The sequence below is a fragment of the Microchirus variegatus genome (assembly GCF_963457635.1).
Source record: "Microchirus variegatus genome assembly, chromosome: 8".
Taxonomy (NCBI): Eukaryota; Metazoa; Chordata; class Actinopteri; order Pleuronectiformes; family Soleidae; genus Microchirus; species Microchirus variegatus.
Window position 1 is genome coordinate 29,591,972 of NC_139809.1, and position 23,943 is coordinate 29,615,914.

Here is a 23,943-nt window from a genome sequence, read left to right on the forward strand (position 1 = left end):
CTTTTGTGTGTGAAACTCTCACATCTCACATATCAATAATTCAGGCGCGCGCGACACCAGAGAGCAGACGGAGCTGCCCGCCGCGCGCTATGACTTCTGCTGCCGCCGCCGCGTCACAACTCGTGCAGGCGCTTCGCTGCTGCCGCGTCCGCTCCAAGTGACAGAGAAGCCGCCGGGAAGAAGTGAGACGACAGGACGACGAGAAGTGGAGGAAAAAACTGCGCGCTCCACGGGAGGTGACCGAGAAGAGGAGAGAAACCTGACAATAATCCGCCTCAGAGTTCGCTTTAGATCCTTTTTAATCCCAAACCCGGATTGACACCGACCTGTCACACACGGTGCATCACCAGGAGAAACTCTTCTGTCTTACTTTTTGTCTGTAAAGCAGAAGAAGAAGAAGAAGCGCAAGAGACCCGCGGTTCGAGGCGCGCGCTCTGCTCCGGTCCAGTATGTTGGCGCTCTGCCTGCTCAGCGCCGTGTGGCTCGCGGGTCCGGCCCCGGCTCGCGCGCAGAACGAGACGGAACCAATCGTCCTGGAGGGGAAGTGTTTAGTGGTGTGCGACTCCAACCCGACCGCGGACCCCACGGGGACCGCGCTCGGCATCTCGGTGCGCTCCGGCAGCGCCAAAGTGGCGTTTTCCGCAGTCCGGAACACCAACCACGAGCCGTCCGAGATGAGCAACCGGACCATGGTCATCTACTTTGATCGGGTAGGAAACACAAATATATTCTTTTCTATTCTATGATAATAATATTAATAATAATGTCATGTATAAAAAGCATTAAGAGAGCGCAAACCTCACATTTTCCGCATCCGTACACATTTCTAACTTGGACCAAAACCCACATTCACAAAAAAACATCCAAATTATTATTATTATTTAAAACTTTTGGAATTTTTCTACTCAGAAAACCACAAAAACACGAGCTTCCTTATTTTATGGAGACAATAATCACCAGTCCTCACTCAGAACAGGAAAATGTTCCATTTTGCGCTATTAATGTATGTATTAAACCTTATAAACACAATATTTAACCATAAAATATAATGTTTATTGTGGATTTGATGGAAAACTTTATCAAAAAACGGGTTTTTCACTTGTGGATTTTAGCAAAAAATCTTGATTTGCAAAGTGTGCCAGAGTTTGACATCATGTTTGCGCAATATTTACTGCATATGATGTAAAAAATGTTACATAAAAGTGAAGAAAATGCGAAAAAGAGAATAATATACTGAGCAAGAACATTCATTTTGCAATAAATGGTGAAAACCGTTGTTTTAACGTCAGTTTAAATCAGTTTTCTGCTTTTCTGAAGCTGTGACTTCAGTGAGAGGCTGGATGAATGATGCGTAATCTCGCGCACCTCTGCTCTCGTGCTCTCGTGGTGCTGAAATGAGTGATTCGTTATAACACGCGTGTGGTTGTGGAAAGAAAAGGATCCTGTAAATATTTCACAATCACGAGAGTGTGTGACGTGACCATCTTCTCAGCCCAAATAATTTAGCCACGGCGCGGGGTCACGAGGGCGAGGTCCGAGCCCGCGTGCCGTTAAAGGTTAATTCCCCCTCAAATTGTCGTTAAAGCACGCGCCGCACAGCTCGCCTCCGCCCATAAAAGCAGACATTTGGCTGCAGAAATCCATCATTGAAATTCTTTCCTATTTTGAAAGATTGATTAAGTTCCTTCTCTCATAAAGTTTTTAAACTCCTGAGGCTGAAAAGATGAAAGAGAATGGGGAGTTATTCCTTTATGTGTTGTCCAGGGGCCACAGGGGCCCATTTGAGTCCTCTGTTCAAAAATAAACATGCAATATTAAAAGGGCCCATGCACGAAAATATCCCAGATAGTAAATTAATTACACTGTGTGAGCAGAATCTCACACAATTGCAGATTAAAATCTGAAAAGATGCAATTTTGGCAGAATTTGGGGTCACATTTTCTCCCTTTTTTTTTTTGATTCTTCAGTGAATATAGTTCCGTCAACAGAATATCCTGCTTTTATTCTCCCATTTTTTGTGTCTTTCTTCGCAGGTTCTAGTAAACATTGGGAGGAATTTCGACGAGGAGAGAAGTAATTTCATCGCGCCGCGCAAAGGGATTTACAGTTTTAACTTCCACGTAGTGAAAGTCTACAACCGCCAGACCATACAGGTAACATGTGTTCATAATGTGTGTGTGTGTGTGTGTGTGTGTGGGTGGCCCCCTTGACCATGCAACCCCTCGCTGAGTTTTTTCCCCCCCCTCATAAAAGTTGAATATCACCCACACTGGCAATCATTTTGTAAATGTTTAAGATGTCTTTCCCCCCCGGGGACAGTACGGTGGAGGCGGGCGGATGAAAGCCAGTCGTTTCGCCACCCGCCGGGGGCTCCATCTTAATTAATCAATACATGCACAGAGGACTGAGCCAAGTCAGGCGCGTGCAGCCAGCAGGGGGACGAGCTGCTGTGGTTTGAGCTGTGTGGTGTGTGAGCTGTGAGCCTCCGTGAAGCAGCAGCAGCGGCAGCTTCATGTTTTCAGCACCACGGACAGCGGTGGAAAGCAGCTCCAGGCTGATGCTGGGACATTTTTTGGGTTATTGAAAAAAAAAAAAAAAGCATTTAACTCAGTTTTGAACAGAGGAAACAGATGGAAGGCATTTTAATCAGAGGTCAACGGATGTGTGTTTTTTTTTTTATGGCCGGTGCCAATACTTTTTTTTTAAATTTTGTAAAATATGATAAAAGATAAAACAAACAATGCGTAACGTCCGCGACCGGCTATTGAACATGTCACGTTTGCATGTCTGCAGTGCAGTTACAATGCAGCGTTTGCATTAACAACGATGTGTAAAATAGTCAGTAAATACCTGAAACTGGTCATTTCTGGGAACAAAAATGCTAAATTTGTGATCGTAGCACAGAAAAAAATGGCAAATATCCGCCTGAATAATCAGGGATTGCTCTGCCTTTCAATTTTAACCCTGTAAAGCCCTTACCATTAAATAATTGACAGAAAATTCAAATTCTTTGAAACTGGAGCCTTTATTGGTCCTTCTGAACAAACAAACCATTTTTTTTTTTTTTTCAAATATCAATTTCCATATAGGGGTTTTAATTTGTATCATATGTGATACAGCGGGTCACAATGCTCAAAGATTCTTTTTTTTTCTTGAACGATTTTTTCTTAAATCCCTTACCCAGTGTCCCTGAACACACCCTACCAAGAAAACACACGTTCCGACCTGTTTCTTTATATTCTTCACATAGAAACAGACTATAATAAAGAACATGTCAGACTGTGGCTAATCGTAGGAGTCGTCTGAATCCAGAAGACGGCTGTAATGCAAGCGTCATGGACGCGAGCTGCCATTAAACCCCCCCATAGAAGAAGAAAAAGAAGAATCTTCATATTTGTCGAGTGACGGAAATCCCTTTAGCGTTCTTAAGGCCATTTCCGGCGTTTACCGCGCGGCATAACGACGCTGTACGAGCCACTCAGTGTTAATTACAACGTATTCTCGCAAATTAAACTGTTGTGCAATTACGATGCTGGCTCCCCCTGGGGGCTTTGACGTTATAGTTTTTTTTTTTTTTTGCTACTATACTCAATTATTGAATTAATTAACATGGCAGCAGCAGTGATGACAATAATAACAACAACAAGGAGGGCGGGTGAACATGTGAAGGGTGGGGGGGGGGCTTTGTGTGGTAGAGCGTGGACGGCAAACACTTGACTCGTGGCAAAGAGGTAATTAAGTCGGGAATACGGCGCAGATCCGGAGTGGCTATAACGTCTGTCACATTACCGCCAGCATTGTCATATTTGTGCTAATTTGTGGCGTTGTCGTAGCGTAGCCGCAAGGCTTTTGTTAGCTGTAAAACGATTCGCACGGGGAGGAAAGAGAGAGGGGAAACTGACTTTTTTTTACAAATATAATGTTTAATTCTGGGGTTGTAAAGCAAGAAAATGGCAGAAAATGTTGAGACTCAGATACAACAATATATATATACATATATATATATATATATGTATATATATATTAGTATTATTCTCATTTGCAGCGGAATCAAACTACAAACTATAATGTTAATAAACAGTGTTTCAACTGGACAAACAGCCTATTTTAACAATTCTATTTGATCCGAAAATTAAAAAAATGTGGAGCAAAAAGTCACCAGAACTACAGAAAATAAATAGTTGCAGTTCATTTTTGGACGACTACAGCTGTTTTAAGTACAATTATTAAGCGTAAAGCCCTCTAAATCTTTAGGAGAGAGTCATGTCGACGCCCAAACGCACTTAACACAAGCTTTATCTAAAATAGTTCACCTACAGCTTCAAGATGTATTTTAAACAATAAATTGTGAGAGAATGTGTCAAATTAGAGAAGCTAATGTGCTGCAGAGATAGCATGAAGTTACTTGTGTGTATGTTTTTTATCCCCTTTGTTTTTATCCTCGCTTTTGAGCTAATTAAATTGCTAGCGCGCGCTAATATTGCTAACGCTAATATGGCTGCCGCGAGGTAGCGCACTAATGCTAATCTCGCTAATACACGTTTGCGTGCTCGTATTATTGCTGACGCGAGCTAACGCCAATCTCGCTAACGCTAATCTCACTAACAAATGCTTGCATGCTAATATTGTTGCTGACACGAGCTAATGCTAATCTCGCTAACAAATGCTTGCATGCTAATATTGTTGCTGTCGTGAGCTAACGCCAAACTCACTAACACACGCTCGCGTGCTAATATTATTGCTGACGCGAGCTAGTGCTCTGATGCTAATATTGCTAGCGTGGCACAAACAGACAAACTAAAGGGATTTTACAACGAAACAGAGCAATTTTTTTGTATTTTTTATGAATTTAATTGCGGCCACTGCGGGAAACTATACCGTTTATACCATCATATTAAACAGGAAAGTACCCTAAATATCACATAATTCGACTACAAAACTGAGAATTTACAGTAATACAAAGTGTACTGTGAAAGTACACAGAATCTAGAGCACAGTCCTTTATTTAAAATATTAAGTGGTTTGTCGTTTGTTCACCAGAAGCACAGAAAATAATACTTAATACTTAACACAACCTAAATTCTGTTTTGTCATTTATGTTTTATATTTGTTCTGTTTTAATATTCATGTAAAGAAAGTCAAACTTTTTTTTTGACCTATTTTGGAGTAGTTCATTTGAAATGACTGTGTCTTTTAGTAGTTTAGACTCAGGAAAAACACTTTTAGGTCGTAAAATTATCATATTTTTTGACACAAAACAAACAGGCGTTGGTTTCTGGCTCCCCCCCCCCCCCCCCCCCCCCCCGAACGCCCTCAACTCTCGTCCACGCGTCCCACAAATCCATCCAGCGCATCTGCTGTGTCAAAATCTCCCACTGTTTGATTGCCTTAGAGGCAGCTTACTGTGGTGCAGACAGGAGAATGAGAGACAGCAGGAGGAGGACGAGAGTTAATGCAAAACAGTGAGGGTGAAGGAAAACAGGTGAGGGAGGGAGGGGGGGGTGACAAGGCCAGGAGAATATGAACACGGAGGTAAATGAAGGGCATTTAAGGAAAAGGAAAAAACAGACCAAAGGTTTCGCCAGAGAGAAGTAAATGGTGAAAATGTAGAAAATGGAAGCAAAGGTTCAGTTCAGAGCTAATGGTGCGTTTCATTTGTAGTCGGAACTCGCCCTCCAGTCCATTTCATGTGGCTCGCCGCTTTATATATATCGAGTTGTAATAGAGGGTTTTTTTGTGTGTGTGTGTTTAATTTTGCGTCAAAAATACATTGTTTTTTTCGTAAACTTTCCATGAGCAACACGGACACTTTTATTTTGAAATTCTGTCACGTATCCGTCATTGAAATGTCGTAATGGAATTTCGTCACGTATCATTTTAAGCTCAGATATCGACGTAGGGCATTGTTATCGACTCGTATTGCTAACAATTGCTAACCCGAGATTCGTTAGCGTCCGTGTAATTTCTGAGACTTTTCCAACTTCCGGAAAGTGGCTACGTCTTCATACTTTTTGACATTGCACCGTTCAAATACAAACTTACAGAGCTAGTTTTGTCAATTTGCTAGTTTTGTAGCCTTAGCATTTTTAAATGCTAAGTTTTACAGTGGTCGCCATCTTGTGCTGCCATGTTTCTACAGCAGCCCTGAATGGACAAACGTGGCATAGCATGTGTTTCACGTCATTTAACGGAAGCTTACAGGGCACCGTAGTTTTCTGACAAGAAATTGAATTAGAAAGAAACTGCGTGTTACTGTAGCAGATGTTAGATGTTGATATTTTGTGTTACATAGAACACAAATCAAGAAAACAGCTGACTGAGTGTTCACCTGATTGCTGATTATATGACCACACATCTGCTCCGAGGCAGTGATTTGACACCACAATGACACAATTGTGTTTTAACACACTTACATTTTCACTGTGAATACAGTGTGTAATAGCTGAGTTTGTGTGATCTGTAATGAACGTTGTGTAAATGTGTGTTTTTGCTGATTTAAACTGTCGTGTGTAAGCACCGCGTCATTAAAGCGATGGCTAATTCTGTTTTAAACACTCTCTCTCACACACACACACACACACACACACACACACACACACACAGGGTTTTAAACATTGATGTGTGGCTGTTACCACTGAGATGAAACTTCTCTTCTCTGTAGGCCAGAGATTATCAAACAGTTTATTTAATATAGACTGACTCCCTGTGCTGCTCTTTCAGCTGCGTGAACACAAAAATTACACGTGCGCACACACACACATGCACATTTTCAAAAAGTGAGGACATTTTCAAAAAGTGAGGACATTTCAGAAAGTTGACATTTTCAAAAAGTGAGGACATTTTCAGAAAGTGAGGACATTTTCAGAAGTGAGGACATTTTCAAAAAGGGAGGACATCTTCAAAAAGGGAGGACATCTTCAAAAAGGGAGGACATCTTCAGAAAGTGAGGACATTTTCAAAAAGTGAGGACATTTTCAGAAAGTGAGGACACTTTCAGAAAGAAGGGACTTTTCCAGAAAGGGTGGACATTTTTAAAAAGTGGGGACATTTTCAGAAAGAGACATTTTCAAAAAGTGAGGACATTTTCAAAAAGTGAGGGCATTTTCAGAAAGAGAGGACAATTTCATAAAGTGATGACATTTTTCAAAAAGTGGGGACATTTTCAGAAGTTGTGGACAATTTCAGAAAGTGATGACATTTTCAAAATTTAGGACATTTTCAAAAAGCTAAGACATTTTCAGAAGTGAGGACATTTCAAAAAAGTGAGGACATTTTCAGAAAGTAAGGACATTTTCAAAAAGTGAGGACATTGTCAGAGAGGAGTTTTCCTGAAAGTGGGGACATTTTCAAAAAGTGAGGACATTTTCAAAAAGTGAGGACATTGTCAGAGAGGACTTTTCCAGAAAAAGGGGGCCATTTTCAAAAAGTGAGGACATTTTCAAAAAGTGAGGACATTTTCAGAAAGTGAGGACATTTTCAGAAAGTTGACATTTTCAAAAAGTGAGGACAAATTTAAAAAAGTGAGGACATTTTCAGAAAGTTGACATTTTCAAAAAGTGGGGACATTTTCAAAAAGTGAGGACATTTTCAGAAGTGAGGACATTTTCAAAAAGTGAGGACATTTTCAGGAAGTTGACATTTTCAAAAAGTGGGGACATTTTCAAAAACTGAGGACACTTTCAGAAAGTAAGGACATTTTCAAAAAGTGAGGAAATTTTCAGAAGTGAGGACATTTTCAAAAAGTGAGGACATTTTCATTAAGTTAAGAATGAATGAATACACTTTCAAATGTATATTCCCACCATTTCACACTTCATGGACTTGCCACTAGGTGGTGTTTTATAGATGACTGACAGGCTCATCCTACAACCACCTGATTGGACTGCAGAGACGGTACATTCTGGAGAGAAGGTGTGTCGTTAGCTGCTGGTTTGTGAGCCGCTTTCATACCTGGTTGTCATGACGATGACTCCTCTGTTGATTGAAATTGAAATTTACCTTCATAATAGTCGGCATCGCCCTGAACAAAGGTGCGTTGAAAATATTTGCAAACCTCTTAAGGAATAATTTAAATACATTTTTTAAATTCAGGAAATTATCCATTTGCCTTGATGCACTTCGACAGTTAGGTGGCAGGGCATTGTGGGTACAACACAACCAAGACATACGCGTGTGTAGAACGATACCCGGAAGGAATGGCTATGTGACTGTGTCGTATGTTCACCTAAAAACAAAATAAAACACCCAATAGCGATAGCATTAGATGGAGATCCGGTCTCCACGACCGAGTTTTCCTCGTTCGCTGTTTGTCTCTCGTCTTCTCATTCGGTAACTCCTGCTGCAGCGCCGCCTCAGGCGAGGAGGGGAACACGTTATTCAGAAGGTTCCAGAGGGCTAATAGCAAGATGAAGACAGTTGCTTCAAGTGAGCAGGAGGTGTGGACCAGAGGCTTTAGTCTCAAAAACAAAAAATATCTCGGAATGACTTGAAATTCACCATCATAACAGTCTGCATCGCCCTGAACAAGGATCCGATGAAAATATTTGAAAACCTCTCAAGGAATAATTCTAATGAATTTTTGAAATTCAGGAATTGATCCATTTGCCCTGATGCACTTTGACAGTGAGCTGACTTTAGTTTAAAAAACAAAAAGTATCTCGGAATGACTTGAAATTTAACATCATAGTAATCGGCATCGACCTGAACAAGGATCCGTTGAAAATACATGTGAATGTGTTGTATGTTCACATAAAAACAAAATATAACACCCAAAACCGATAGGATTTGATGAATGTCGCAACCCCCAATCGAACCGAGTTTAACGGAGACTGTGAGGTGTGAAAAAATAGACAAAATTGGAAGCAGATTCTGGGATTAGCTGAGGGGGGGGAAAGACATCCAGAGTGCTAATAGCAAGATGACGACAGTTGCTTCAAGTGAGCAGGAGGTTTGGACCTGAGGAGCAAAGCAGGTCAGGGGGAAAATATAAGCTTCGGTCCAAAGGAGCACAGAAGCAAACACATGGTCAGAAACTCGGATTTAAACTCGGATGGTGTAAGTTGGGTTAAACGTGGCTGCGTCTCAATGGATGAGCTGGGGATTTACGTCGAAAGAGCTTCAGAGATCAGATGGTCAAACTACACACTTTGGGGATGAGGCCAACGACAACAGTCGGACAACAGAGGAAAAGGCAAACGCTTGATACTTCACACGAAAGCATCAGGAGACCAAATAAAAAAAAAAAGCTACGTCTCCATTTGCCAACAGCTCTCCACAGTCTCTGATCATTAACGACGTGTTAGCCACATTGTGTCCGTCTGCTAGCAGGAGATTTTGCTCTCGTGTTTTCTCACACATGGACTTGAGCTGCTGCAGTCTGCTCGTATTTTTTGCGTCCAAGTGTCTGCCAAAAAAAAAAAGAAAAGCACTGGGCATTTCCACAGTGGCAGACGTCCACGTAGTCGGTCGGACCTGGTCCAGACTGCCCGGAATAACTGAAACCTGTGTGCAGCATAACGCTTACTTCAATCGTTAGTCATTCACGTCCAATGTGTGAGATGTAGTAATTTACTGTGGTGTCAGAGAGTTTATGTTTCTCTACTCGAGACAAAACATCTGCATGATCAATGCAGATCGGATAACCTGAAGTATTGCCAGTGCATTATAGTATGAGCGATTTAGACGGGGACGCAAAATGGGGTCCGTGGACCAAAGTTGGCCCATCAAAGCCCTTTATTTGGCCGATTTGACAATGATAGTGATATTTATATCACACACATAGCGGGATAGAACGGCTCAAGGCTATTATTAAAAAAGTTATTTGAATAATTTACGTATTTTGTCTGTGAAGCAAAGGCTGGAAAACATGCAGTGAATGTTCTGACGGAGTCACCTGCACTTTAAAAGCTGATATTTATTGTAAAATAGTTGTTAATTTAGCTATGAAAATAGTAACGTAAGAAGATGTAATAAGCAAAAACATCTATCTATCTATCTATCTATCTATCTATCTATCTATCTATCATTTGCACAGCCAAAACATAGTTTAGAGTTGGCTAAAAGTTAGCTAGAAGTTGCCAAAAGATAGCTTAGCATTAGCTAAAACAAAAGATAGGCTTAGAGGTAGCTAAAAGGTGACAATGCTATCTATCTATCTATCTATCTATCTATCTATCTATCTATCTATCTATCTATCTATCTATCTATCTATCTATCTATCTATCTATCTATCTATCTATCTATCTATCTATCTATCTCGATCTAGCTAGCAACTAACTAAAGCTAACCATGATGTTCTGAACTGACCATTTCCTATTTATTTATTCACTTTACTTTATCTATCACTTTTCTATCTATCATTTCCCTTCAATCAGAGTTTAGGACTAGCATTGTAACCCTATTACTTAAAGTTAGCGGGAGCAGTGTGAGGCAGCATTGGTGTCGCAAGAATTAGTGAAGAATGAGGACTTTTGTTTAGAACCGTAACTTGTTTCTGCATTTTCTCAGCACAAATATCCCGTGAGATCCCGAATCTCCTGAAATCTCGTCCCTGAAATCGTTGGATTAAACACCAACAAGTGTGTAATCCTGCGTCTTGACTGGATCATCTCGTCTTTGCTTTCTCGGGATTAAAACGTTGAAAATCGGTTACAGAGTTTGTTGTGTCGAGCATTTTCATGCAGATATTATTCGTTTCCCTCCAGTGTTTTGTGTAAATGCGATACAGAAACATGGATCGTATTGAAACATATTGGAATTATCTTAATTAACCATCATCGTTTGCTGCTTTTGGACATTTTGGCAGCAGGTTTTTGTCTCGGAAGCCTTTGATTCTGCGGTTTCCTCAAATGTATGACGACGTTCCCTGAGGTGGTGTTGGTTAAAGGCTGTGACCTTTGCCCCTGGTTGCCTCCCTCTGTTTGCATCAGCTCTGTTTTGTTTTGTCGTTTTAATTATTTATAGGCTGGAAGATGTATTTGTTTTTGTAAGTTTAGATATATTTTCTTCAATTTGCTGAGCTTTGTGTATAATGTGCCTGTTTCACCAGAGTCAGAGTTACAGTGTAGGGACATTTCAGTTAGTTTGCTTCACACTGGAAAATACAACTTTATTTTAATTCAGATTATTCAAATCAGAGAAGTCGGCCCAAACAAAAAAAAAAGTCTATGACTATAATCATATTTTCGCAAGTACATGTACATTTTTGTGTAAAGTTACTTCTTACAAGGGTATCATTAGGATTTTATTGATACCAATACTACATATCGATAATTATCTATATCTTATTAATACAGACATTTATCACTTAGAGAGCTGACTTCAGTCTAAAAAAAAAAAAGTATCTCGGAATGATGATTGATTAGTTAACGATCATTATAGTCGGCATCGCCCTGAACAAGGATCCGTTGAAAATATTGGCAAAAATTTTAAGGAATAATTGTAATTAATTTTTTTAATTCAGGAAATGAGCCATTCGCCCTGATGCACTTTGACAGTGAGACTTTTTTGAAAAAACTAAAAGTATCTCGGAATGACTTGAAATTTACCTTCATAATAGTCGGCATCGCCCTGAACAAGGAGCCGTTGAAAATATTTGAAAAACTCTTAAGGAATAATTTTAACGAATTTCTGAAATTCAGGAAATTATTCATTTGCCCTGATGCACTTTGACAGTGAGCTGAATTTTTATAAAAAAAAAAAAAAAGTATCTCGGAATGACTCGAAATTTACCATCATCATAGTCGGCATCGCCCTGAACAAGGATCAGTTGAAAATATTTGTAAACCTCTTAAGGAATAATTTTAATGAATTTTTGAAATTCAGGAAATTATCCATTTGCCCTGATGCACTTTGAAAGTGAGCTGACTTTCTTCAAAAAAACAAAAAGTATTTCGGAATGACTTGAAATTTACCATCATAATAGTCGGCATTGCCCTAAACAAGGATCCGTTGAAAATATTTGCAAAATTTTAAAGAATAATTTTAATGAATTTTTGAAATTCAGGAAATGATCCATTTGCCATGATGCACTTTGAAAGTGAGCTGACTTTCTTCAAAAAAACAAAAAAATATCTTGGAATGACTTGAAATGTACCATCATAAAAGTGGGTATCGCCCTCAACAAGGATCCGTTGAAAATATTTGCAAACCTCTTAAGGAATCATTTTAATGAATTTTTGAAATTCAGGAAATGATCCATCTGCTCTGATGCACTTTGACAGTGAGCTGACTTTAGTCTCAAAAACAAAAAGTATCTCAGAATGACTTGAAATTTGCCATCATAATAGTCAGCATCGCCCTGAACAAGGATCTGTTGAAAATATTTGCAAAACTTTTAAAGAATAATTTTAATGAATTTTTGAAACTCAGGAAATTATACATTTCAAATGCTTGGTTACTTTTCCGATGTTCTGATCCATGTCGTTTCAGCCTGATCTGATAGTGAGCATCATATTGGCGAGTAAAAAGCAATACTGTCCTGCTGTGATCATGTCAGCAGCGATTGGTGGATGGGGTGGGGGGGTTAAATTCATTGGAAGATTTGACAGTGACTGTGTTTTGTTTGTATTCGCCCCCTCTACAATAAAAAGATTAGTGAACACAGTCTGTTGCCGGGTAACAAAATTTTTTTTTATAGCACCTGCCACATACAACATGGGGATGATGCCAGAAAAAAATAGATATAAATGCTCTGAACTTCACTTGGTATTGCCTGGTTTATAATTTACTGTAACATAAATTGAGCCAAGTGTAAAATTATATTTCAGCCTTCTACTATTTTAACTGTTTATGTCACTGTAGATTTTCCTTTAGAGACACAGAACTACTCCTTTTTTATTAGTACATTTTGAATATTCATGAATTATTGCGAGTAACTACATCTTTTTTTTGGTCTCATATGGAGGGGAAAAAGTGCTCATTAAATGGAGGCTGACACTTTCTAAAAGGCGTTTGCTTTCAGGTATTTCTTCACAACATCTGCTCCAAAAGGAGCATTAAGAAAGAGCAAGAGAATCCACAAATGGAAAAGAAAAACACACTTGACCTAAATAAAACGTCTGTGCCAGAAGAAACAGGATGTTCAAGCTTCTAAAAAAGGTGCAGCGGGAATTTATTTTTCCAGAAATGTAAAGAAATGAGAAACTAGGGTTATTTTTTTGTCTTGGTTTTTGCCCCCAAATCATAAATATTCAGTTTTCACAGAGTCACAGAGAAGCAAATCTTCACGAGAACTTCTTCACATTTTTTAAAGGAGCTGAAATGAAAGAGCTTTCACTTATTTTTCGTCTCTCACAGTCGCTGCAGTTTGTTTTCACCTTGAAAACTGTGGACATTAGACAAACTCTGCCGCGGGCAGCAGATTTACACGTCATGCTTTATCGATCGCACCTGCAGCTCGACCTGCCAGTCACAGCGCTGTTACAGGAGGAGGAGGAGGAGGTGGAGGAGGAGGAGGAAGAGGAGGAGGAGGAGGTGGCCCGCTCTCTCTGCTCTGTTTGTTTGTTTGTTTGTCTTCAAATCCTCTCCATACAATCAAGCAAACAGCGGTCGTGTCTTCCTGCTGATTCATGCACTAGATGCACATTTGATCCGATGTCGTCGTTGTTGGTAAAACAACAAAAGAAAGTGATGACGGATCATTTTATGGTTTCAAATCTGTTTCCTCCACAACATTCACTGAAGAGGTTTGGTTTTCTAACCGTTTGTCCTTCTGGTTCTTCTGAAACTTGTCCTCCTGATTCTTCTTCTTCTAGCTCTAATTGTTCTTCAGGTTCTTCTTCATATTCTTCTGGTTTGTGATTCTTCTCCCATCTTTCCCATCCTTCTTCTTCTAACTCTGATGCAGATTGTTCTTCATATTCTTGGGATTTTTCTCCTGATTCTTGTTCTTCTGGCTCTGATTCTTCTACTGGTTCTGATTCCTCTACCGATTTGTCTTCATGTTCTTCTACTGATCTTTCGTCTTCATGTTCTTGTGATTATTGTTCTGCCTCTGATTCTTCTTCATATTCTTCTGACTGTTCTACTGATCCTTGTTCTCCTGGTACTGATTCATCTTCCGATTCTTTTTCTTCATATTGTTTCTTTGATTCTTCTCCGGATACTTCTTCTTCTGGCTCTGATCTTTTTTTTGATTCTTCATATTCTTCTGATTCTTCTACTTCATATTCTTTTGATTCTTCTTCTGACTCTGATTCTTTCTTTGATTCTTCTGATTCCAATTCTTCTTCTGATTCTTTTTCTTCATATTCTTCCGATTCTTTTTCCGATTCTTGTTCTGATTCTTCTTCCGATACTGTTCTTCTGACTCTGATTCTTTCTTTGATTCTTCATATTCTCCTGATTCTTCTTCTGACTCTTTTTCTTCATATTCTTTTGATTCCTCTTCCGATTCTTCTTCTTCTGGCTCTGATTCTTTCTTTGATTCTTCATATTCTCCTGATTCCAATTCTTCTTCTGATTCTCCTTCTGATAATTCTTCCTCTGGCTCTGATTCTTCCGATTCTTTTTCCGATTCTTGTTCTGATTCTTCCTCCGATACTGTTCTTCTGACTCTGATTCTTTCTTTGATTCTTCATATTTGTCTGATTCCAGTTCTTCTTCATAGTCTTTCCACTGTTACTGATTCCTCTTCCAGTTCTTCATCTGATTCTTCTTAGTATTGTTGTGATTTGACTTCATATTCTCACAACTCTCATTCTTCTTCCTCCTGTTCTTCCCGAACGATGATATTTTTGTCAGTGCGAACGTGGCCCCAAAAACTCAGAGATTCTCTGCGTTACGCTGAAATCCTTCCTCTTATTTACTAGTTTTTGCAACAACTAACTTCTTGTCACAATGGAGAAAAGAGCGTGGACAGACACTGTGAAATGAATTGATGATAACGAAGACGACGACGATGAATAAAACGGCTGATTTTTCGACTTCATAACTTCAGAGGAACTTCTGCTACAGGGGGGGGAAACTTGTCCATTTTTAAAAACAGACAGACAGTGACACAGATGCCAGGCAGACGCACCATTATGTGTGAATCCATCACTGTGACAAAGTATCTCTCTCTGTAAAAAAAAAAAAGATTAAAGAGAAACAAGGGAGGGGAAAACGGAGAGAGAGAAGGAGATCGTTGCCTCGTCAAAGACCGACGACCGGACGGGAATTGATGACGCGGTAACAGGATGTCAACGCTGTCGCGGGCTTTAAGTGCTGCAGTCAAACGTCCGACGACGTGGATTTGCATATTGTGAGTCCAGATTTCCTGTCTTCATATTTCCCTCTTTTTTCTTTTTCTTATCTCCCCCTCTCTCTCTCTCCCTCTCTCTCTCTCCGTTACTCAGCCAGTTAATTGGTGCTCATGCATAAATGAATGTGGATCGATGGAGGGCCTGACACCATGCACAGCCCCATTATCATGCTTTTATATTTATGGGTGGTAATTGTGTGGCTGTGTCGCTTGACTGTGTGCGTGTGTGTGTGTGGACGCCAAACTCATCCTTCTGAAGCCACGGTCACATCTTTATTAGAGCGATACATCACTATATTGCAGTGTGTGTGTGTGTGTGTGAGATGACAGTGAGTCAACAGATAAGTAGAAAAGACAGATTGTAAAACATTTTTTTTGGAAACATTTAAGACCGTTGACTGTTTTCTGTCATCTCTCTGCCAGTTTTTAAATGCTCACGCCGTCTCTGGATACTGTGTCGTCGTCGTCGTCGTCGATCTTCTGCTGAGTCTGGACTTTGCAAAAAATAAGATACTGTCACGCTTCGAGATGAAGAAAGCAACAAGAAAAAAAAAAGCATCAGGGTGATGGTTCCCATCATTGAGATAGTCCTGAATAGGAAGAAAATGAATTGTATTTCATGCAAGTGACTTAGGAATGCATACTCTGGTCTAGAGGGGTGGTATAGTCTGACCTAGAGGTGTACACTCTGGTCTCCAGGGGTGGTATACTCTGACCTAGAGGGGCATACTCTGGCCTAGAATGGTACACCCTGGTCTAGAGGGGCATACTCTGGCCTAAAGGGGTATATGATGGCTGAGAGGGGTATACTCTGGCCTAGAGAGGTATATGCTGGTCTAGAGGGTTATGCTCTGACCTCGAGGGGTATATGCTGGCCTAGAGGGGTATATGCTGGCCTAGAGGTTATATGCTGGCCTAGCGGGGTACATCCTGGTCTAGAGGGGCATACTCTGGCCTAGAGAGGTGTACTCTGGTCTACAGGGGTGGTAGACTCTGGCCTAGATGGGTACACTCTTCTCTAGAGGGGCATGTTCTGGCCTAGAGAGGTATACTCTGGTCTAGAGGGGTATACTCTTATCTACAGGGGTGGTATACTATGGTCTAGAGGGTTATACTCTGGCCTAGAGGGGTATACTCTGGCCTAGAGGGGTATACTCTGACTTTGAGGAGTATATGTTGGCCTAGAGAGGTATACTCTTGTCTACAGGGGTGGTATACTCTGGCCTAGAGGGGTATACTCTGACTTTAAGGGGTATATGTTGGCCTAGAGAGGTATACTCTTGTCTACAGGGGTGGTATACTCTGGCCTAGAGGGGTATACTCTGGCCTAGAGGGGTATACTCTGACTTTGAGGGGTATATGTTGGCCTAGAGAGGTATACTCTTGTCTACAGGGGTGGTATACTCTGGCCTAGAGGGGAATACTCTGACTTTAAGGGGTATATGTTGGCCTAGAGAGGTATACTCTTGTCTACAGGGGTGATATACTCTGGCCTAGAGGGGTGTACTCTGACTGAGGGGTATATGTTGGCCTAGAGAGGTATACTCTTGTCTACATGGGTGGTATACTCAGGCCTAGAGGGGTATGCTCTGTTCTAGAGGGGTATATTCAGGCCTAGAGGGGCATGCTCTGGTCTAGAGGGGTATACTCAGGCCTAGAGGGGCATACTCTTGTCTACAGGGGTGGTATACTCTAGCCTAGAGGGATATGCTCTGACCTCGAGGGGTATATTCAGACCTAGAGGGGTATACTATGGTTTTGGCCGATGAATGGAAACCGACAGTTTGTGCAGCTCTTTCTTTCTTTCTTTCTTTCAGTGTTTTTATTTAGCGCATGTGTCCACGCACAGAGCTCACTTTGACACGGTGGGTGGACGAGGATGTGTTTGTTATTTTTAGTCCTGGCCTCCTTTAAAAGTGTTTCTGTTTGTTTTGTGGGCGCAGAGATGAGATCACACAGTCAACTAAGAATAATAAGAATAATAAGATATACAAATATAATAAGAAGGAGAATTGTGTGAATTCACTTGTGAATCTCTCTGCTCCACAAACGGAAATGAATGAAGTGCTTAAAGCTGTCACCTGATCTGCATCTGCATCACATCACACTCGTTACCTTGTTCCTGAGAAGCTGTTCTGTTTTAGTCTCACTTATTGATGATGAGATCCACATTTTTGGAGGGTTTTTTTTGGTAATTTGTGCTCACCGTCCTTCAGTGATTGAAGACTCAGGGAAACGTTGTAATGTTTGTAATGAATCACGTCGCACGCCTTAATGAGACACCTGCACTGATGATTGCGCTGCGTTAACAGTGACGCAGACTCACGGAGTGTAAACAAATGTGTTAATTCATCCGTGTTGTGTAGATTCAGACTCTTAGACTCTAACTCACTGACATGAGATGAGCGGGTGAATATGGGACGTTTGTTGTTGTTGTTAAGTCATGTGATTGTCTTCACTCATGTTTCAGAGAACCGGGGTTAAATTCTTAACCCAAAGTTCTATGTCCCTCATGTTTTAGAGAACTGTGGTTAGATCCTTAACCTAAATATGTGTCTCACTCACTGATCTTTCAGAGAACTGGGGTTAATTCCTTAACCTAAACTTCTCTTTCGCGCATGTTTCAGAGAACTGGGGTTAATTCCTTAACCTATATTTCTCTTTTGCGCATGTTTCAGAGAACTGGGGTTAATTCCTTAACCTATATTTCTCTTTTGCGCATGTTTCAGAGAACTGGGGTTAATTCCTTAACCTAAATTTCTCTTTCGCGCATGTTTCAGAGAACTGGGGTTAATTCCTTAACCTAAAGTTCTCTTTCGCGCATGTTTCAGAGAACTGGGGTTAATTCCTTAACCTAAATTTCTCTTTCGCGCATGTTTCAGAGAACTGGGGTTAATTCCTTAACCTAAATTTCTCTTTCGCGTATGTTTCAGAGAACTGGGGTTAATTCCTTAACCTAAATTTCTCTTTTGCGCATGTTTCAGAGAACTGGGGTTAATTCCTTAACCTAAAGTTCTCTTTCGCCAATGTTTCAGAGAACTGGGGTTAATTCCTTAACTTAAAGGTCTCTTTCACCCATGTTTCAGAGAACCATGGGGTTTCTAATTTTAAAATGTCAGCCGTGCTGCATCGTATACCAGAAATTTGCACGATAACACGAGTAAAAGTCGATATATTGTGTATATGTAAATGTCAACATACATCAAATTAACCTAATTAAATATATAGGTATATATAAATATGTTGTAAATAAGCCATAATACACAACGTCTTCCATCGTATATATGTAAAGTGACTGTATTTTCCCGCAAATGGAAGCTTTAGTCCAATTCCTTAATAATACATATAAAAAAAAACAATAATGTAAGTATAGTCTGAGTGTTTTACAGTTGGGTTGTGAGAGCTCTTGACTGTGGCTCAGACTCTTCATGGAGGTTTTTTAAAAGTGTATAATTATGGGACGATTATGTTTTCCGTCGGTCAGCAACTATTTAACATTGACCGTGTGAAGTGGACTGCTGTTGTGTTCTCCGTTCGTACATAAATCCTGCCTGTGCTGTAAAAGTCTTTTTAATGTTCCTTAATGACACGAAGCGTCTCTCAGGCCTCGGTGAACTATTATTTTAAGAAGGCATCCAGTCATAATGTATTTCATCTATTCATTTTCCATACATTATCCCGCTGAGACTAATAAACCGGCCCTGAGCAGCTGTTAAAAACCATATAGCCTTTACAGAATCTTCTTTGGTGTCGGCGTATTTCTTTAATTTTCACATGCAGTGGAACTATTATTCTGATCGCCTGTGTTTTCCTTCACATAATCTGGGTCGTTGCCTTTGTTTCCACATGGAACATTAACTAGAAAATGTAAACGAGTTCACACCACGGGTCTAAAAGGGTTTTCTTAAAAGAAGACATTTTATTTCACCTTGTGTTGTGCTTTAAATGTGCATTTTTTAGTTTATTTTAAAGTTAAAACAGGGTTTTTAACCTCTTCACTCAAGCATTTTCTTATGTTAATCCATCCTGTGTTGTATTTTACTGTTTTATTTGCATCTTTTGCTTTATTTCAAAGTTAAAACAAGGTTTTTAACCTCTTGACTCGAGCATGTTCCTACTGTTTTCCACAATGTGTTTTATTGTTGTATTTGCTCTCTTATCTTTATAAATCTTATTTTCCCTCTTATTGTGAAGCACTTTGAACTGCAATCCTTGCATGAAAAGTGCTTTTTTAAATTATTATTATTCATTTTAAAGGCCTGTTAAATATGTTTCATGTGCATTTTGAACTGTTGGACAAGACTTTTTCACTGCTAGGTAGAATGATGAGAACTTACATAAGAGTTTAATATGTACATTTATAAGTTTATGGTGGAGGATCAGCCCTAGAATATCATTTTGACAGTATTCTATTACTCATAAATATCTTTATTTTGCTAACGTACATATAAAACAATCACTCTTAGATATAATTTCCTGTCTAATCCTGATAAACGCCTGTCTTTTGTAGGTTAAAGTTAACTGTCCATTTTAAGTGGGCAATAAAAGTTAACATTAACAGTTAACAAAAAAGGTCCAATAAAAACATAAAACACAGTAAATTATGATAAAAAAAAACAAAAAAACACAAGGGAAGGCCAGATAGAATATATATGGGAGTTTAAAAGTGATTTAAAATGTTCAATAGTGGCAACAGATTTAATTTGAAGGGGTAAACTCAATAAAACTTCAATAATTTGTAGGCACCGATGAAAAAAACCCCACTTAATGTGACTTTCAAGAGCTTTTTGCCTGAATCCTCTACTTATTCCCTATCCTGGTTCACATGAACACATGACATACACAGAATTCAGAGTCCAAACCATGTCACACATTCTCAGGAAACTAGTCCAAAAGGCAAATCAACATCCCCCCAAAAAAGCATAAATCTAAAGCTACAAATACAGCTGTAAAGCTTCAAAACTTCACAAAACAACGCGGCAGAGGTAACGTGGACGTGGACCTCTTATATGTTTGTGTTGTGGGGAACTAATGAGCAGCTGATGAGCTGCAGGTGCAGGAGAGGAGGAGGAGGAGGAGGAGGAGGAGGAGGAGGAGGAGGAGGAACACCAGGTGAAGGCAGCAATTAGACGATTACACCGAGGGCAGGATCACGAGAATGACAGCGGAATAAGTGGAAAACGGCATGAAAACAAAACCAGTGGAAACCAAAACTCGATAAATTGTTTGGCGTGAGCGTCTCAAAGATACGATGAGGGACGTTTGATGAAGACACTGCAGAATGAAAGAAAGAAAGTGTTTTGCCGATTGAACCTTTAAAATTTGAAGTATTTAGTATTTAGATGAAGTAGTATTTTTAGTACTTTTAAACTTGGAGAAAGAAAGACTGACTCACAAGCCCCTCCTCCTTCCAAACACCTGTTTCTAACTGTCCAAAACTTAAATATCGTGATAACATATCGTATTGTGACTTAAATATAGTTATAATATATCGTATTGTGATTTAAATATTGTGATAATATATGGTATTCTGACTCAGATAAGATGATATCGTGATAATGTATCATATTGTGACTTAAATATCGTGAAAATATCGTATTGTGATTTAAATATTGTGATAATATATCGTATTGTGACTCAGATACGATGATATTGTGATAATGTATAGTATTGTGATTTAAATATCGTGATCGTATATCGTATTGTGATAATATATCGTATTGTGATTTAAATATCGTGATAATGTATCGTATTGTGACTCAGATACGATGATATTGTGATAATGTATAGTATTGTGATTTAAATATCGTGATCGTATATCGTATTGTGATAATATATCGTATTGTGATTTAAATATCGTGATAATGGATCATATTGTGACTTAAATATCGTGATAATATCGTAATTTGACTTTAATATTGTGATAATGTATCGTATTGTGACTCAGATATGATGATATCGTGATAATGTATCGTATTGTGATTTAAATACTGTGATAATGTATCGTATTGTGATTTAAATATCGTGATCATTTATCGTGTTGTGACTCAGATATGATGATATCGTGATAATGTATCGCATTGTGATTTAAATACTGTGATAATGTATCGTATCATGATTTAAATATCGTGATAATTTATCGTGTTGTGACTCAGATATGATGATATCGTGATTGCAGAGCAGACACTCTAGTCAATAACAAATGTCATGACTCACGCTCAGTCACTTCCCTTGAAGGTGCTCGGCCTCCTTTTAGAAACGCATCACAACACAAACTCCCGTGTTTGTTGTTCCTCTCTCATTCGGCGGCGTCGGGGTTTACTCTGGGATTTCACGGCTTTTATAAAGTGTGATCCTGCATAAAGAGACGCTCCTCTCAAATTCATTTCACTTTGTTTTAGCACCGGGGCGGCACCGGGGGAAGCTTAAAACCATTATTTCAGTCAAGCATGAGGGAGAAACAAAGCCGGGGAGCGTCTTTATTTCTCGCTGCGGCTCCATGAGTGGAATGATGAAAGCTGCTGTCTGGAGTTTTTGTCGGCGCCGAGGCCTGGAGAACAGGGAGGGAGGGGAAGACATGGCTGACAGCTACTGTACGTACGTCTCTTTGTGAGGACAGAAGACGCCGAAACATTAGTCGAGTCAGAGATAGTGTTCTGCGTCTGTAGTAAATCTCTGTGTAAATGTCTCTCCGAGTCTTTGGGAAATCTTTTCTAAAACTCACTGACTGCAGCGTCTGGAAACTGTGTCATGCAAAGAAAATATTCTGGTGTTTTATCGTCGAATTTTTGCAGCATACACTCTTAGAAATAAGGGTTCCAAAAGGGTTCTTCTACAAGGGCTGAGGTTCTACCTGGAACCATTTGCTCCTCAAAAACCCTTTCTCTGAAGAAAGGGTTTTTCAAGGGTTCTTAGTAACACTAATGGTTCCAGTAAGAACCATTTTGATCTAGAGAACCCTTTCCAACCCCTTTCCCGAATACAGGGGTTTCCAAGGGTTCTTGGTAACACTAAGGGTTCTATAAAAAGGTTCTACCTGGCGCCAAAAAGGGTTCTCCTATGAGGAAAAGCCGAAGAACATTACATGGTTCTACTTAGCACTTTTATTTCTAAGAGTGTAGGCACTTTTTGCTAACTATATAGCGCCCTTTCCACTTAAAAAAATAAAATAAAATAACTATGTGCACTTTCACTTGTTTTTCAATAAGCTCAAACTTTCAAGGATTTCAAGGACAACGTGGGGACCTGGTGTCAAGATTACACATCCAAATGTAGCTCTGCAGTGCCTCTTGTTTCAACCGTCAAACCAATCCTCTTGTCATTTTTGTGCTCAACAAGTCGTTGGTGCATTTGGATTTCAATAAAATGTGCTCGGCCGTCATGTTTGGGAGAAAATGGTAGAAGAAAATTAAACACAGTGTCATGTTATCTCTCTCTGCTGAAAGGTTATTATGGAATTATTGGTCAATAATGCCAACCCTAGCTTGTTTTCCATCTTTCAATCTTGCAGTTAAATTACGAAATGTTGGTTACCTTTTCTGTCTCGCTACTCTTTTGTGTTATGTTTTCATGTACGACGTGGGTGCGTCTGTAAGTTCGTCTTTCTGCTAGCAACTTCCTGTCTACAGTTTCCTGTATACCGTGATTCCTAAAGGGTCGAATAACTGCCAGACATCGAAAGTGAAAGTTATCTTGGGAAAAGTGGCAGAAGAACTAACTCTTTTAACTAGTGCTGGTCATTTGTAGCGCTGCTTTTTTCTTTTAATAAACAGTTCGACTGTAGGTGCTAACGCCGCTAAAGGAGCTAACGGAGCTAACTGGTAAACGGTGCCTGGACTCCAGAAAAACTGCGTTACTTTAGAGACTCCTTTTAACAATCGGGAGTCACGTGAACATGACATCACATGCGTCTTATTCCGGGCCAGTTGTCATGGAAACGCGTCATGCGCTAACATTAATGCTCGTCAAAGGCCCAGCACTACATTTAACATTTTTTTTTGACAATTCTGCAGCCATAAAATCTAATTAAATTCAGGAGGAAGGGATCTTGTTTCCACTTCTTCTTCTTCACTCTGTAAACTGTCTCTCTCTTTTCTTCCCTCTCAGGTGAGCCTGATGCACAACGGCTGGCCGGTGATTTCGGCGTTCGCGGGCGACCAGGACGTGACGCGCGAGGCGGCCAGCAACGGCGTCCTGATCCAGATGGAGAAAGGGGACCGCGTCTATCTCAAACTGGAGCGAGGAAACCTCATGGGGGGATGGAAATACTCCACCTTCTCAGGCTTCCTGGTTTTCCCCATGTAGAGGAGGGCGGCGGAGAGGAAGAGGAACTTAAGCTGGTGGAAGTACGACGCGAGAATAAAGAAGAGGGGACTTCTGTTTTGGGACACTGCTTTAGAGGGCGGAGAGACGACTGTTAGGGAGACTCGAGAGCGTGACGCAGAATGATCATCACGAGGGTCGGCATCTTCACGTCCCTTCCTCCCGTCCATCCATCCCGTCATCCATCCCTTCTTTGTGTTTCCTCTGCGGCTTGCGGACGGCCCCACCCCCCCGAAAACTTTCCCCAAACCTCTGCTGAAAGACGCGGATCCATTATTTATACGTCCCGCGGGGTGTTCGACAGCCTGAGTGCAACCCTTCCATCCATCTTCCCCCTCCCTCCACATTCATCATTCAATCATTAATTCATTGATCTCCAT

General features: G+C 40.1%; 1 protein-coding gene across 1 annotated transcript; it reads left to right on the forward strand.

Annotated features, from left to right (window-relative positions):
• Positions 1-449: 449 nt before the first annotated feature.
• cbln1 (cerebellin 1 precursor) lies at positions 450-23,545 on the forward strand (the record flags this gene model as incomplete). The annotated part of the gene is made up of 3 exons (XM_083894107.1): positions 450-710; positions 2,034-2,153; positions 23,348-23,545. 3 exons carry the CDS (start codon positions 450-452, stop codon positions 23,543-23,545), a joined length of 579 nt encoding a protein of 192 aa, XP_083750233.1.
• Positions 23,546-23,943: the final 398 nt, after the last annotated feature.